The sequence below is a fragment of the Malaclemys terrapin genome, chromosome 25 (genome assembly GCF_027887155.1).
Source record: "Malaclemys terrapin pileata isolate rMalTer1 chromosome 25, rMalTer1.hap1, whole genome shotgun sequence".
Lineage (NCBI taxonomy): Eukaryota > Metazoa > Chordata > Testudines > Emydidae > Malaclemys > Malaclemys terrapin.
In genome coordinates, this window is record NC_071529.1 from 13,755,866 (window position 1) to 13,773,542 (window position 17,677).

General features: G+C 45.0%; 1 protein-coding gene across 2 annotated transcripts; it reads left to right on the forward strand.

Annotated features, from left to right (window-relative positions):
* The first annotated feature begins 2,887 nt into the window (after positions 1 to 2,887).
* On the forward strand, positions 2,888 to 17,281 carry LOC128828980 (gasdermin-A-like). Of its 2 annotated transcripts, none has more exons than XM_054014047.1 (11): positions 2,888 to 3,405; positions 7,894 to 8,137; positions 8,380 to 8,569; positions 9,741 to 9,906; positions 10,026 to 10,119; positions 10,346 to 10,438; positions 10,953 to 10,982; positions 12,214 to 12,359; positions 12,872 to 13,022; positions 13,678 to 13,751; positions 15,298 to 17,281. In XM_054014047.1, exons 2-11 carry the CDS (start codon positions 7,921 to 7,923, stop codon positions 15,538 to 15,540), a joined length of 1,404 nt encoding a protein of 467 aa, XP_053870022.1. In that variant the 5' UTR covers positions 2,888 to 3,405; positions 7,894 to 7,920; the 3' UTR covers positions 15,541 to 17,281. The 2 variants fall into 2 exon arrangements, with proteins under 2 accessions (XP_053870022.1, XP_053870023.1); XM_054014048.1 differs by having other exon boundaries at positions 2,902 to 3,405; positions 10,346 to 10,387.
* Positions 17,282 to 17,677: the final 396 nt, after the last annotated feature.

The window sequence follows — 17,677 nt, forward strand, 5'->3', positions numbered from 1 at the left end:
GGGTGTTGAGTGAAGGCCCCAGTCTTGCAATTGGATTCCAACAGCTGGATCTTTAACCCAACACTATACAGCCCTTCCACGTGATCCAAGTGCAAGATTGGAGCCTTCTTTCCCCTTCCCCCTGAGACCTAAGGCTGTTCAGTCAATGAGGATTTATTTAAAACAACAGCAATTTAAACATAATTTAAATATTAAAAGAATGGTACTGGTCCTCCAAGAGAGGACAATAACTGGGTCACTGTTGGCAGTAGCACACAGTCAGTCTCATATGATTTTCTTTAATAGCAGTGAGATGTATTGCTTTGATTTACCATCGTGCATAAAATAGAGAGAGATTTTTAAGTGTGTGCACATAATAATACACTCTTGGGATCAATTTCAGTGAGCTAAATCAGTTTTGTATGGAACATTCTTGCATTGTATATAGAAGTTTAGTTGTTTTTTTCCAGTTCCTTCTCTTTTTTGGGTATACAAAGAAGTTTCATCTAGAGGAACTTTCGAAGACAAAGTGTGAATATTATTTTTATTACTCCGTTGTACAGTATTCTAAGAGAAACTAATAAAGGTCAGTATTCATGTAACAACCTGTGTGGGCGCTTTACATTTGATATGTATGGGAAGAGATTTCATTTTAATCGCAAACTGTACTGCCAAGAGTGAAAAAACAGTAAATGGCAAATGAGTATCAGATAGCAAACCTACGCCGGTAACTTAATCTGCCTTTTCCTATCCCCTATCAGATAAAGGCATAACAAGATCCGAGAGCTGGAGGCTGAGGTGTGCAAAGTGCAAATTGGAACTAAGATGCATATTTTTACCAGTAAGGACAATCAGTTGTTGGAACAGATCCATGTGAGATTAGATGGATTCGCCATCACTTGGAGTTGTCAAATGGAAAGTGGTTGTCTTTAAAAAATGTCCTCTTTCAATCGCCACTTGTTGGGCTGGAGGCAGGAATTGCTGGGAGAGATTTTCTGGCCTGTGCTATGCGGGAGTTCCGATTAGATGGTCAGAATTGGCCCGTTTGGCCATAAAAATCTAGGAACTGGAGGCAGTCACCACCCCAGGCTCACATAGAAAGGGCTAAAATGTATGAAGTCCTGGTTGGGAAAATCGTCTGATCTTCAGTTTGAAAACTGGTAGGTGAGTTGGTTGGTTTCTGGCTGATTCACAGATTGGGAAGATGCTTACAGACACTCAGCTCAACTCCCTGCCTGCAAAGGCAACCCCCAGCCCACAATAAAGCTGGACCCCACCCTCTGCTCCCAGGCCATGTTCAACTTGCCCTCTCAGGAAAGGCCTGGAAGCAGCGATAAGCCGGTTGCAGCAGGGCCTGAGTGTTGGCAAATCCAGGCTGTGGCAAGCCATGGAGGACAGTGGATTCCATGACAATATCCTGCTGCCAGCTCGCTCCAGTTTAACTGGGGAGGGGAGGCAAATTCAAGGGTCCCAGCTGCAGTGGTTTCATGTGGCAGCAGAAGGGGGTGGTCCTGAGAAAAAGCCCCCAAACGTTCCAAAACAAAACACGGCCCTCACATACTTCTCTCCCTAGGGCGAGGGTCAGAGAACAAGGACAGGACAGATGTTAGTCACGTTGCTTAATGCATGATGGGCAGGTACTTGCATACTACAGTGTTGAGGGCAGCAGGAGAACCTACGTAGAAAAAATGCAGCAGTTCAAAGCCCTGGTGTGCTTTGCAGGTTAGGGGGGGTTACAATGCATCAGGCCATTGAGTTAATGGGTGGATGCAAATCTCTTGAGAATCCACCTCAGCAATGCGGAGCAGCTCAGATGATGCCTCCATGAGCGTGGAGCCTTCTGGCTCACATCTGCTGCAAGAGAGAAGTTATTTGTGCCAGGAGAACTGAGCTGCCTGGAAAGTTACACTCAGAGGAACAAAAACAACGAGGAGTCCTTGTGGCACTTTAGAGACTAACACATTTATTTGGGCCTAAGCTTTCGTGGGCTAAAACCCACTTCATCGGATGCATGCAGTGGGTTTTAGCCCACGAAAGCTTATGCCCAAATAAATGTTAGTCTCTAAAGTGCCACAAGGACTCCTTGTTGTTTTTCCTGATACAGACTAACACGGCTACCACTCTGAAACCTGTCACTCAGAGGAACGTGTCTGATCAGACTCATCTGGCAGCATGTGGGGGAAGACAGGAAGCTCTACCCAGTGCCCAGCCAGGTTCATTAGTTGTGTGTAGGGGGGAGGGTGGGCACCTGGCTCATTGACATCAATATTTTCTCAGTTGTGGGCTGGGGCCATAACCCTTAACCAGGCCCCCTGCTTAATGGAGATGCCTCCTGGCTTATGTAATTTGGGCTCCTGCTGGTTCTGGTCTGTTTGTTCTTCTCACACTGTGATATACATGGAGCCAGCGCATGAATTTGCCTCATCCCCTGCCTGATCCTGGATGTTGGTTTTGGGTGACATAGCTGGGTCTATGTGGGGGACTACACCTCCCTGTGGGACTGGTGGGAAAACAGCAGTAACTGGGCAGAGACATTAACTGGGTGCTGTACAAACGCAGAACAAAAAGACAGACGCTGCCCAAAGAGTTCAGAGTCTAAGAGCCTGATCATGGAGAATGCGGAGAGGAGTATCATAAGTGTGCACGCTGGTTCCTGAGCTTGGTTTTCACCTCCCGGAAATTTTTTTTTCATAAGTAAACGCCCTTCACACCGCCTCTGCCATTTGAGGTTGGGGGTCCAGCGTTTGCCCGTTTAAAGAGTCACTCTGTCTAGGTTCTTGTCTTATATGATGTCCCTCCAAAAGTAAACACATAATTTTGTATATGTAACTGATGGGGTTTAAAACATACAATCCACAACTCCACTTCTGCCCATTTGCTTCTCCCCCAAGGGTCCATACTGAGCAGTGCATGCTGCTGGGGCCTGGAGTTGCTGTAGATGACACCCTAAAGTGGCATTGTAGAACTCTGGAGGAGGCACTTTGTCCAAATCCACTGTACAGCCTCTGGGCCTGACATAGGACGAGCAATGCCAAACAGGAGTTTGCTGCAAGTACAGAAAGTTTGCCAAAATGCTGAGATGGAAAAAAACAACGAGAAGCTGCTTGGAGGCAGAACTAGAAACAAGCACACACTTCCCATACATCACAGGAAGTAGAGAGGAATCGGGGGATTTTTACTTCAACTGCTGAAAAAATGAAACTATACGAGGCCATGCTGAGATGACGAAACATAGCTGATTGCAGCACTAACAAACAGTTCTGCCAAGTTTGTTTCTAAGATGAGACACCACTGAAGGACAAGAAACACACAAGGGGTCGGTATGTTGCTGTGGGAGTGAGTTTTACAGTAAGAGAGGCGCAGGCACACAGGCTGCCTGTTAACTACTGCTGAGACCCTCCTTTCTTCCAGTCTTCAGACAGCGTGGTAAGTGTTTAATCAAGAGACTGTAATAATGATGCAAGCTTAGGGTAATACTGATGGGGGAGGGCTATTCCTTTTTCCACTGGAGTGCAAAAACAAACAGACAAAAAAAGACCCTGTGCCGGTTCCTGCTCTGATTTCTAATCAGTGCCTTTCTGCTCTTTAAACAAAGCCACGCTACTGGAGTGTTGGGTTTTTAAAAGAACCACCACTTACGGGCTAGGAGTAAAGCAAGTTATGTGTAACACTGGAAGAAAAGAACAGTGATTTTTTTTCCAGGAGGGGTGGACAGTATTAACCTGAAGTATAAATGTGGGGAGGAGCAACCCTTCCTTCCTTCTCCATAGGAGCTGAATCCTAGCTGTGAGGGGAAATTTCACTGGGCACAGAGAAAAAGCACGTAACTTTCTTCTGTCTAGGCAAGTTTAGTTTTGTAAATCGCTAATCATATTATACTTTGTCCTGAGTCACCATAGAACATACCACATCTTTCTGAGATACCAGACACGCACTCAGGAATTTCTTCCACATATGCCCTGCTTCTTTGCACAGATAAACAGTTACCTTCCTCATCCAAACATTTGGAGAAACCCTCCATAGGCAAATCCTTGCCCCTAGTAGACACAGGTTCAGGATTATTTCTTTCCTGTGACTGGTTTATGTCATCAGCTTGACTGAACAAAGCTTTAATATCATCCCCAATCAAAAGATCCTTAGGCAATAACTTTCTTACCCCAGCTATAACTTCACATTTAACACCATTACTTACAGTAAACTCAGAGGATTACAATATTCACTCTGACAAGATCTGCTTTAACAAGAGTGATGTTAGAAGCTATAATTTGCCCTGAACAGCTTTTCCCATTGACTTTTACATTCTCTGCGCAAGTTACGGGGTTACCTTCACCCAAGCTCACAGTAAAAGCATTTACATAAAAGGTGGCCGTGTTGGGGTAAATTTAGTTACACACACAACGGCTTAGAGTCAAACATACCAACATTGTTACAAACTGGATAGATTCTATCCGCAGCTTTGCTGTCTAGAGGAGCTGTTTTTTCAGGATGACACAGTTATTCAGGATGTTCATTTATTCTCTTGAGTAGGAGCTTAAGTCTGTCCACTTTTGCCTTAGCTTCTAGTTCCTACAATTGAATATCTGCCATTTTTTGTTCCTGTTCAAAACCCAGGTATTCTCCTTCTGCAACTTCTCCTTCCTTATCAGCTATTGTTTGCTTTTGTTCAAGTTCTAGCTGCTGGCTTTGCACTGCGAGCATTTTCGCTGGGTCTGCTTCCTTATCATTGGCAATTAACAGATTTTTCAGTTCCTGCTCTCCAGCCTTTTGCTTAAAATACAATCCTCTCTGTGAGCACAATTCTTCCAGGCTTTTTCAATCAGGATCTTGATCATGGGTCACTCACTAACTGATTTTTAACCCTTAAACTCTCCAATATCAAAATTAAATTTTGACACGCAGGCGGTTCTGATCCAAAAACCCAATTAGCCTGTGGTAATGTGTATCCACGCACGACTACGCCACTGTGACCGGGGTCCGAGTGAGAAACCAGCTACCGTCACTCAATTAGGGTGAACTGCAAAGAATGGGGCAGCCAAACCCCCAAAAGCTGGTGGATATTCCAATACTTAGATTTACCAAGCCAACATAAAACAGCTTCTTGATGACCTTACTGGTTACTAAGAAGTCCAAACAACACAGTTCCCTTCAAGTGATCCAGCCTCAGGCCTCCATCCAGGTACCCACGTCAAATATGATGAAAACTTCTGTAAATCTTATTTCATCATATAAAAGAAAAGGTTCTACCAATCCCAAAGGATCGGACACATTACCTCCCAGGTTAATGAATGTTTCAGATCTTACACGCTACAGCCAATTCTTATTAACTAAACTAAAATTTATTAAAACACAAAAAAGAGCATGGTTAAAAGATCTATACACATGCAGACAGAAGTTCAATTAATTGAGGTTCAGATTCACAGCAGAGAGGGTGAGCTTTGTAGTTGCAAAGAGTTCCTTTAGAGTTCAGGTCAGAGTCCAATGTCCAAATCATATTCAGGGCGTACCAGCATAACTGGGACCTCAGTCTTGTGACTCAAACTTCCCCTGATGAAGTCTAAGCAGATCTGATATTTTATACAATTTAATGTCCTCTTTGACAAGTTGGGATTTCCTCAAGAAAAAACGGTCATTAGGATGACCTTGAAGGAGGTCCATCACGAGGACTTAGTTATAGGAATTAACATAAGGCCATTTGCTTTTTTCCTCCACCATTCATGGTACATTTCAAAGAGAGATGAATACCGAGGTATCCCGTGTTTACAATTCATTTAAACGCTAGGATGTTCTTTTGACCTCTGAATGATCAGAATACAGCACAGACAGGGACTGTTAATTACATTGTGGACCCTACTCATACATATTATTATATGCAGCATCCATTAATCCGTCTTTGTTGACCCACATCTTTGACTGCTCTGCCTTTCTGAGTCTAGTGCAGTAGGAAACCTATGGCACGCGTGCCAAAGGGGGCACATGAGCAGATTTTCAGTGCCACTCACCCTGCCCGGGTTCTGGCCACCAGTCCAGGGGGCTCTACATTTTAATTTAATTTTAAATGAAGCTTCTTAAACATTTAAAAAATGTTATTTGCTTTTACTAGTGAAAGCTTCCAGGTTCTATTCCCAGCTCTGCCACTGACTCACTCTGTGACCTTGGGCAAGTTATTTCTACTCGGTGCTTCAGTTTCCCTCTCTGTGAAATGCCAGTGACAGCGACCTGCCTTTGTGCTCTTGGATCTACTGATGAAAAGTACCTGCATAATAGCTAGTTATTGCCCTCCTTAGATCATAAGCTCTTTGCAGCAAGAAATTTCTCTAGCTCTATATTTTGTGAAATATGGACGTTGATGGTTCAATCTACAAAAACAACAAGGAGTCTGGTGGCACCTTAAAGACTAACAGATTTATTTGGGCATAAGCTTTCGTGGGTAAAAACCTCACTTCTTCGGATGCATGAGTGAAAGTTACAGATGCAGGCATTCTATACTGACACATGGAGAGCAGGGAGTTACTTTGCAAGTATGGTTCAATCTGAATGCCTGCTGGTGACAACTGGTTTTAAAGATAAGGTATAGTGATCTGCTAGCGTCCCAGCATTGCGAGAGGACAACATTGTCTGGAATCCTCTTGAACTAATCTGAGATCATTCAAGAAATTTCATTTGTATTGTTCACCCATCATGGGGGAGTAATGATCAAATTCCTTTAGAAACTAATTTCATTCTCTGACCCTAAACAATTTACATGATCAAAAACATGGGCAGCGGGTATAATAGGCCAGGGCTGGCGCTGTTGGTGCCGCCAGATCCCCAGTTGCGGGGCGTTGGAGGAAGTTTTTGATTTATTATGCCCCATGAAGGTTCCGGGGCGGTTGAGGAGGCGATATATGCTATTCAGTTTCCCGGGTTCATCAGTAATCTCCCTGGATTTGAGATTACTGACGAATCCAGGAAGCTGAGTAGCAAATACCCCTCCTCAGCCACCCCAGAACCTGCATGGGGCATATCAAAAGTGTCTTCGGAAAAGAATGAGAGGCTTGGGGCCTGGAGATGGGAGGTGTGGCTGGGGCTCCTCTGAGCAGGTCGGGGGGGGGGGGGGTTCGGGGAATTGTGGCTCCAGCTGCAGGGAAGGGGGTCTCAGGGCTCTGGCTGTAGGGAGGGTTCCTGGGGGGGCACAGTCAGGGGCTAACCTCCCCTAAGGGGGGCTCCACTCCCCGCCCAGGATCAGAAAGTATACCGTGTGACAGGATACGATTAAACAAACCTACTTTAGGAGATCTAGGTCCTGTTCACAATTCTTGAACTGACTCACTGTATCTGATCTTGGGCAAATCATGTCTCTCTCTCCAATTGGGTGTAACAGCAGCAGCCCACCTCAGAGGCCGTTTGTGGAGCTCAGGCCTGGTCTACACGGCCTTGTGTCGACCTAGCTGTGGCAACGTCTTCACTTAAATTTGGCTCCCACCACTGTAAGTGCGTCGCTACGCCAATTTAGTAACACCACCTTGCCAAGCAGTGTAGAGTCACAGTCAATGTAATTAGGTCAACACAGTGTCAGCGTAGACACCGTGCTGCTTACATGGACTGTTACTGGCCTCCAGGAGCAGTCTCACAATGCTTCCCCTGACAATGCAATCGATACAAGCACTGCTGTTGAGGACACACACTGCTGACACAACGACCCCAGTGTGCACTCACACAAGTGATGTAATAATGACAGTGGCTGTATGCTAGCATAAGCTAGATCAACAATGTTGGTCAACACGGCCTTAGGTTTTTTGCTTGTTTTTAAGAGCTCTGAGCAGTAAAACTTGCTGTCAAAGAGCAAAATACCTTGCTGCAACCTCCAGTTCAGATTTCAAATGTGTTTATTTCACTTGTCTCTGCCTCCTAAGGTAAAAGTACATTTTGCTTCAGTTCAAGGTACATCAGGCTGCAGACAGGATGTTTCACAAGGCAACCAAAGACCTGGTAAAGCAGGTGGCTCCAGATGGAGATCTGCTCCCAGTTAGCAGCCTTATTGACCAAGATCACTTCAGACCCCTATACCTTGTTCGAAAGAAACCAAAAAAGGTATTCTGGATGACTCGTCACTGCTACTACAAAACAGGAGTTCAGCTCAGTGCCATTCTGGTACCTGGACAGGACAGCAGAAATCTAGGTAATGCCAGTCTTCCCACGTTATTTACCCGTCCAGTGTGGCAACATTGCCTGCAGCATCCTGGGCTTGAGCGGCTGTTTTCTTTCAGCGACTGGCCAGGGAATTATGCAGCTTGTGTCTGAGCTCTGTCAGGCCACATCCTTCCTGTGTGCACAGGAGCTATGGGCCATAATTACGTATTAATGGTACAAAGAGAATGTGTTAACTCTTGCAGGGTTTCTCTCTCTCCCCCCTCCCCACAGATATCCAGGATTCACACTCATTCACTGTCGAGGACTGCACTGATGGCAGAGTAAAGTGGACTATTAAGCTGCCTGAAGACTTTGTGAGTACGGAAATGACGCTAGATGCTGGCAGCTACCAAGTGAAGTCCATCAAGGTGAAAAGAGCAGAGGTCAGCCCAGCAGATCTCGAGTTTCTACAAGGAGAAAGGTGAGGCTGGCACAAATGGGGAGAAGGAAGGAAATCTCTAACTTATGCAGTACAGTAACTCACTTAAAGTCATCCTGGTTAACGTTGTTATGTTGCTGATCAATTAGGGAACATGCTCGTTTAAAGTTGTGTAATGCTCCCTTCTAACGTCGTTTGGCAGCTGCCTGCTTTGTCTACTGCTTGTAGGAAGAGCAGCCCCTTGCAGCTAGCTGGTGGGGGCTTGGAACCAGGGTGGACCGGCAGCCCCCCCATCAGCCCCCCACTCCCCTAAATTCCCTGTGTAGCAGCTGCCTGCAGTTCAGCTGTGTCCCTCCCCCCACTGCCACGTGCTGCTCCTGCCCTCTCCCTTGGAGCTGCTCCCGGAGACTCCTGCTTGCTGTGCCGGGAGGGAAGGAAGAGGGGGGCTAATGTCAGGGTGTCCCCCTCCCCCCTGCACACCCCATCTTCCACAGAGCAGGGGGGACACACCAGGGCTGCCGTCTCAGCATGCTGATCTAATTAACAAGGCAGTGTACTTAACGGAAATGCACATATCTCCCTCCATTCCTGCTGCTTTGCAGAGTGAGAGAGTTAACCTTTGAGGGCTCAGCCAATTGCTAGTTCATCACTTAGCAGTAAGGGATATATCCCACCCTCTGACTCCTCCATCTTAACCAAGCTTCACAATCATCACTGTGTACTAGTATTAAATTGTTTGTTTAAAACGTGTGTGTGTGTGTATTCTTTTGTCTGGTGAAAAAAATTTCCCTGGAACCTAACCCCCTCCTTTACATTAATTCCTATGGGGAAATTAGATTCCCTTAACACTGTTTCGCTTGAAGTCGCATTTTTCAGGAACAGAACTACAACGTTAAGTGAGGAGTTACTGTAGCTACCCATGGACCCGTGTCAGCTGCTGAGACTAGCTCTAACAGGGCCACATCTCATTTACCCTGGCTGCACCTCTCACCAGTACTATGAAAGGAGATGGAATAGAGGCTTCCATGGCTCTGTGCAACTCAGGGATTCTGCTTAGATCAGAGGAATTACCTGGTGGACACTTAAGCCAGCTTTCCTCTTGATTTCTGCCCCCAGAGTGGCAAATCCAAGAATAAGGAGAGCTGGTATCAAGACTCTACACTAACCTACAGAAAGAAACTCAGTAGTGATGCAGAGTCCACTTTTTTTTTAGGAAAATCAACATGGACCATTCCATCATTAAGGATTTACGGAAGCGCAGAGAGAACTTGTATGTGATCAACGAGGCTGTACAGGCTTTGGAGGAGAGCACATTATACAAGGCCAACACTATGGAAGGCAACATTCTGAATGACATCTGTGTCCATTTTTCATTAAAGGTTCCATTTCTATCTAGATTCAGGAAATGTGTGTGTGTGTGTGGGGGGGAGAATAGCCCCCTCTTTTTAGCACATCTCTGTGCTGTGTGAGCTCGCTAACTCCTCTTTCCATGAACCAGGGCACCAGAGGCAGCAAGCGTGTCATAATTATCCCTAAGGACTGTGTCCTAGCGTTCAGAATCAAGCCGCTAATTATTCAAAGTGAATCATGGGGTAAGTATCATCCAGAAAACTCCAGCTCATCCACTAGGGGGAAAAAAAGCAATACACCAGAAATGAACTTCCCAAGATGTAACTTGTGTGTTACAGATATTTGGTAGTGGTATTTTCAGGCCTAAATACTGCTGGTCAAAATCTGAAGGAAAAAAACCCAAACCTGAGGCATCAAATAACTCTTCAAAGGTTATAAATGGTCATTTCCCTTTTTCTATCTTCCCAGGCATTTCCCATCATCCGGATGATGAAACATTTGTTGCAGACGGTAAACAGAACATTTTGCCATCTTCATTTGTGTTAATTCTCTCTCTAAAGCGTGAGTTTTAAATCAGTTTAGTTAAAATAGTGTAACTTTGTGTATGGACACTCATATCAATTTAATCCTGGCTTAGAACAGTTTACCTTGCACCAGTACGTTTATAGGAGCAAACTAAATTGATATAGCCAGTTTTAAACCATTGCAGGGCCTTGCACCAGTTTAATCTGTTTTTAAATTCTCTTAAATTAAACCAGTGCAATCTGTATGTAGACAAGCCCCCAATGTTGCTAATACAGATGTGGCTGAACCAATCTTAGCAACAGTGGGAATTTTTTTGAAAATTTCCAGTGTAAACAAAGCTAGTCCAGAGGGATTCTTTTAGTCAGTTCATGACAAATTAAATTTATTAACAAGGATAATGGCTTTCCTCAAATATACGTAGCCTTTATACTGACACAGTGGAGTGGAGTAAAATGGAGGTAAGATAAATGCACGTTGGTGTTGACAACAATTCATAATTACAAGAGCTCAACTTCAATGGTAATTTTTCTTCACCTCTCTGCCTTTACAGGTGCAACAGCGAAATCTAAGTACTCCCCAGGTAGGTAGCTCTTTATAACATCCTCATCCAACATCAGGATACAATGTAGACAAATCCTTTCAGGGTGGTTCTGACCTTGTAAGTCATTGCTCAGGGAAGCCACCTAGAGATGCGTAGATTTCCCAGACTTTTCACTCTGCAGAGCACTTCATAACAAAGAAATCCTCTCACAGACCCACCTCTTCTGACATCCCACTGCTTCAGTCTCAGAACATTTCACTCTAAACTACCAGAAAGGTCCCCACAGACTATGGAAATAGCCACAAGCCAGCTTGAAAAATATTACTCCAGAGCTGTCTGCACCACATAGGTTATAAAGATTTGTTTCTGGACTGTATACTGAGTTTCAGGGTCTGACTGCTTCCCAACTTTGCACCTTTACAGTCACGAACGCCTGTGCAAAATGGATGTCAACTGCTACCGATTCAGAACTTACTCATACCCACTGAAATGTTTTACATCCATTTTGCACAGGTGTAAGTGATGCACACATTGTTTGCACGGGTGTAAGTGATGACACAAGGTTCAAAGGAGTGGGGGAATCATGCTCACAAGGTACATTCTTGTCATCTCTCATACAGAGAACTCATACGCAGGATCTGAAATTTCACCAGATGCCACAGCATGAAAATCAAAATTGACACAGTTTAAGTGGCTTATATAAGCCAGTGACAATTTATGTTGACTTTCATGTGATTTGGGTATTTCTCACTTATCAGAAAGCAGCATCAGAATGTCTGTAAACAAAAATTTGATGTCATTGTGTAACAATTTCATCTCTCGCTGTACTTGTCAATGTAAAGTGGTGTAAACCTGACAATCATCATACAAAATTTCTTGACAAAGCAATGGTTTATGCTGCTGTGCATTTCATATAGGCTACCCTTAAACTATGGCTTGGAAATATTTTAATGGACTAATCTTTTTTTCAGTGAAGGAATTAGAATGAGGTGACTTGTATTCTATTCTAGGCTCGGTTATTAACTTATCATGTGACTTTGGACAAGTTATTTCTGTAACATGGAAAAATATTTACTTTAATAAGAAAACGTATCAAGATCCTTGGATAGGAGGCATTAACTGAGAACAAAGTAACATGTGATTCTCTGAATATTCACAGAAGCCTTTCCAAATTTAAGTTTTCCAAATCTAAATTTTGAGTCCTGTCTGACACTTTTGAACTGGGACTAGCAGGTAATCCTGCATTCTGACTCTCCTCCGTTGTTTTCAGATGGAGGAATGGAAGGCCTGCAGAGCGACGTTGAAAAAGAATGTGCAGAGCTCTCACAGTTGTCCACAGATCTGCGTGCCAAGTTCTTAAAATCAATCATAGCCGTGATAATAAACAGCGACCTCTTGCAAGAACTCACACTCCAGGTAAAGCTCCTTTTTTCAGTCATTATGGGTTTAGAGACACCCCCCCACACACACACTCCTCCACTCGGAGTTCCTTCCTATCCTGTGACCATCTGTCAGTCCAGCACCTTCTGATCTGGCCATCGCCATATAAGTAGATAACTAAACGCACAACCCCAGCCTTGCTCTGGAAGGAAGATAGACAGAATGACTCGGTAGGCCTCTTCCATCTAACTTCGATGAGTATCTTTTAAAAAGGAGCACAGATATTCCTACATCTGAATATGCCAATGGACCATTTCATCCAGTATCCTGTATCTTACAGCAGCAAATGTGAATATTCAACTCCCCTAATCCCCAGTTGTACTACAGTAGATAGCTGAGGTTAGGAAAAATATGGTCATCCAACACCCCTTTCCTCCCAGCACAGTCAGATGCAGACCTCAGTACATCACATGACCACGCTGGATTAGTTATCTGTAGCCTCCAACTCTCAGTCCTGAAGTTTTTTTTCCCCCTCCCCTAACCTGCAGCTAGAAGAGGCTTTTGAAGATGCTGATAAATGTGAGCTAAAGAGTGAGAATCCAGACTTGGAAGACTTGCTAAACAATTTACAGGATTCTGCAGGAAGCATACATCTTTACCTTGTTGGGCCAGTTCTCTACACTCTACACGCACTTGGTGGTAAGAATAAGTTCTGGGTATTTTAACGGGGGCACCCAACCACACCAGAATATAAGAAACGAGTCTGCCTATGAAGAACAGAATGAATGAGGAAGGCGAACTCGGATGATTCTTGGCTGGGCAGGGTGCAGAGACTGCTGAGAATTTGGACCTGCTTTTGGCCGCCATTGCCAGCTAACACAGTGTACCATTTGCCAGACGTAGCATTTTGATGGAGTTTGCATCCCGTTATGGCACCCTATTGAGGCACCCACTTGGAAACACAATGCATTGGGGAACCAGAACATAGCCCACAGAGGACCTGAAACCTCAGCAAGAACCTGAGGAAGGGTGGTTAAGTAACAAGAGTGGGGGAATCAGGACTCTCTGGTTCTATTCAGTTTTGCCGCAGCTTGTTCTGTGACTTTGGGCAAGCCGCTTCCTCCCTTGTCTGTGCCTCTGCTGCCCCATCTGTATAACGGGAATAGTAATTTCAACCACTCCCCCTCACAAGGATAGTAAAACTTAATTTAGTCCAATTATTGAAGTGCTTTGAGATCATCAGAAGGGAGTGCAGACAACTGATGATTATACACCTGGGCTTGTCCACCCTCTGCACTTGCCCTCTTACCGCCCAGAAAGAAACCCTTCTCTCACATGATTTCTTCTTTTCCAGAGCTAACTGAGGATCAGTTACTGCGGCTGGCACAGTCTGTGCAGAAGCAGATTGTATCCGAACAGCTTGAGCTGGTGAGAGAGAACGCCAGTGAAATACAGCACCACACATCTCTCAATGAAGTCTTCCCTTTTGTGGTATTAAAGCAAAGCTATCAGGGCATAAGCAGCAACACCACAGCTTGAAGTGATGCAAGGAGGAAGGGTTACTACAGGCTTCAAACAAGGCCCGGATCATAACTGCCCACTTTCAGAAAGATCCACTAAAACACGGAGGCCCAAATTTTCTGACACTGAGGGCCACATGGCATCTACTCAGGAAGCCATGGGTGGTACCTAGATTGCAGATACAGGATATGCCTAAAAAACTGAACAGAAGCAACCCTACCAATTGTTGGAATTTTTATTCTCCTTAAGAGATGAACAGAAATTACTTTGTAATTTGAATTCAGCATGTTCTAGCTGTGCTGTTGCTCAGTGTAACGGGGTTGCACTCACCTCTCGTGAGCACCCCTTGCCCGAATGCTCTCTCTCTCTCTCTGTTTGTGGTGGGTCTTTGCTGACTCAGCCCACCGGCCAAGTCATACACAGTCCGTCTGTGAGATAAAAGCAAAGCAAACCCTTTCCGTGGTACAAGTCTAACAGGGCTTCTCTCAGTGCCCTCTATAATGTCTCTCTCAGTTTGTCCGGAATACAGCAGGGCCCCAAAGCTCCTTCGCTGGAGACAGTGTCTTCGCCTTCCCAGGGCCTTTCTGGCCCCAACCCTTCAGCTGGGCCACTACAGTTCTGTTCCCGTTCTGGGGTGCCTCAAAGTCCAGGCTACTTTCCCAGTGGCTGGTGGCCGAGGGGGACCCAGGCCCACCCTCTACTCCAGGTCGCAGCCCAGGGACCCTATAGATAGCAGCCATCCATAACATCCCTTGAAATAAACGGTGTTGCTGCTATAATTTCCTTGGCCACTTTCCCATGGCTCCCACACATTCCTCACCCTTCCCTCAGGCCCTTGTCCTCGTAGAGTCCCAGCAGCCAGCTTGGAGCACCAGCCACTCTCCTCCTGCTCTAGCAAGGAACTAAACTTGCTCTGGCCCTGGAGCTCTTCTTATACTGCCCTGCTGGGCCCTGATTGGCTGCTTCCCACACAGCTGCTCTGGGCAGCTTGGAGGACCTATCTACTGCCCTTTTCTGGGGCAGGGTGTGGCAGGGCCACAATGCCTCCAGCAGGGGGCCTCAGGACCCTAGTAGTCCCATCACACCCAGTTTTACCCTCACTCAGCAGTTACTGGGAGAACCTATCTGTGGGTTGTATTTGTATGTCACGCTCCTGCTTTAAAGGCAAAATACTCACTTTTAGGGAACAACTAATCCAGGAAAAATTGGAAATCAATAAGTGTTTATCATGATCTTAACAGAAAATAAGAATCTTAGTTCTAGTAATGCACATTTACCCACAGCACCTTTCACCTCGAAGGATCTCAGAGCACTTTGCAAACTGAAAGACAGATCATTTTTACATCCACTGCAGTGACTCCAGTTGAGTTCTGCGGGTGATTTCTGGCAGAGGCTTATTCCTGTAGCAGCCAGAGATTTAACATTTTGATTTTGCTTCTTTGTTGTTGCAAAGGTCAAGAGCATCTTGAAGCAAGATTTCCACCTGAAAGACGCTTTCAGCCTGGATGCCAAGCTGGTCTCCTCCCTGCAAGAGGAGGAACTGAACATAACCAAGGCAATGATAGAGCTGGGTGGAGTAACACTGCAGAGAAATGGACCTTCTTTCACTGGGACTGGAGACCTGGCTGCTTTCTCAGCCCTCAGTGCATTGTATGTAGCCTTGTATGCTTTACATCTTCTGTCTAGATCAGAGTAGATAGGACACCTTTCCTCACATTAGAAGGGATGTCAATAAAAAGACTGAAAAAATATTTCCTGAGGTTGATTATGGGAAGTGAGTTTTTCTCTACAAAAAGTATCCCCAATTTTATACACATCCACACACTGTAGCAACCTCACTTTGATCTGGATGAGACTCTCTTCATATCTCCTCAACGCTGCTTCTAGATCCGTAGGTGGGAGAAGGGGATTGTTGCAAGTTGCCTGGCAGCCAAAGGAAGCGAGAAACCAGAACCAAGAATTAAAACAGGTTCTCTCACGAGAACCCATGGCCCAGGATGTCATGAGCTTACCTGCCATATTTTGGCAGAACCGGCCAATGGGAGCTGGGGGGGGGTGTCTGCAGGCAAGAGGAGCTGGAGCTGCTGCTGGCCGCTTCAGGCGCAGCACGGTCCGCAGTGCCAGGACGGGCGGGAAACCTGTCTCTGGCACCCTGGCTGCGCCGCTGACTGGGAGTCGCTGGAGGTAAGTCCGTGCCCCAACCCCAATGTTACATTGCATATGGAAACATCAGGGGGCACAACTGCCTAGAGAACAGCCACTAATTATAACCTATAAGTAATGTAGTAAGCCCTCCCCCCTACTCTACTAGACAGCCTGGACCCAACCTTCTCAGGCCCACTGTAATGGGAAGTCTGGAACACTAATTGGAATAGGCATGGTATGCCCATACGAGAGAAGGTGCAGGGCACAGTACTACACAAGGGGCAGATGGAATATCAACACCTTCCATCTTGATTCCTGGCCCTATCAGGAAGTGTGTTGCCATATGTCCTATGCTTTTCCAGGGATACCTGGGCAGGAGGATCCCAAAAGAAAAGGAATGAAAAAAGGGGAGGTGGAGTGTTAGGATATAGATATTCAGGCCTATCTGTAAACGCCTATACTTTAAGAATGTAGGTATATGTTTATCACTTAGCTAGTTATAGAGGTATAAAAGAATCAAAATCACTGTCTGCCGGTGTCAGGGCCTTTTCTCACTGTGACAGTCTGAGGCCCTGTTCTTAAGCTAAGGCCTTTGGCTAAGCAGTGGGAGCAGCCATAAACTGGAAAGCGTCATGTCGTCACACATTTCAAATTAGTCATATTGAACTCAGGCAATCTGGGGCTGTAAGAAAGGGGATCCGATCCATCACTGCAGAGAAAGGGAAGAGCCTAGAAGATGTAAAAGGAAATTTAGTTTGATAGTTTTCTGTTTGGTAAGAAGTCACTAACCAATAGACATAGTTGGGAAACCCTTATGCCTTTAAAAAGCAGCAAAGAGTCCTGTGGCACCTTATACACTAACAGATGTATTGGAGCATAAGCTTTCGTGGGTGAATATCCACTTCATCAGACGCATGCCTTGATAGATGTAGTTGTGAAATCCTCATTTCTGTATTGTTTTGTCATTATAGTTCCCACTTTGCTATTGTTTATTTGCATGGTCTCGGTCTGGTTCTGTGATTGTTTCTGTCTGCTGTATAATTAATTTGGCTGGGTGTAAAACGGATTAAGGTGGTGGGATATACTTGGTTAGCTAATCATGTTACAATAGGTTAGGATTGGTTAGGTAAATTTCAGTAAAATGATTGGTTAAGGTATAGCTGAAAATATTACTATATAAATTAGGGGCAAACAGGAAGTAAATGGGGATTTGAAAATAAGGGAAAAGGAACTTGGATTTAAGCTTGCTGGAAGTTCACCCCAATAAACATCAAATTGTTTGCACCTTCGGAGTTCAGGTATTGTTGCTCTCTGTTCACACGAGAAGGATAGCATAAGGCCACATTAGGTCTAATATAAGTTAGCATAAGTAACCTTGGGTCAGAAGATTTAGCAATATGTATCTTGTGGTAGACTGTTAGACCACAAAGTAATAGTTCAGGTTTTATCTAGCCAGATTTTGGTACTTTCCTAACAGCATTGCATAAAGAAACATAGCAATTCCTATTAGCACAAACGCTTGCGACAACTGTTGAACCCCAAAACCAGATAGCAGTAATGACAAACATGGACAAGAGGCAGGTATCAGAGGGGTAGCCATGTTAGTCTGAATCTGTAAAAAGCAACAGAGGGTCCTGTGGCACCTTTGAGACTAACAGAAGTACTGGGAGCATAAGCTTTCGTGGGTA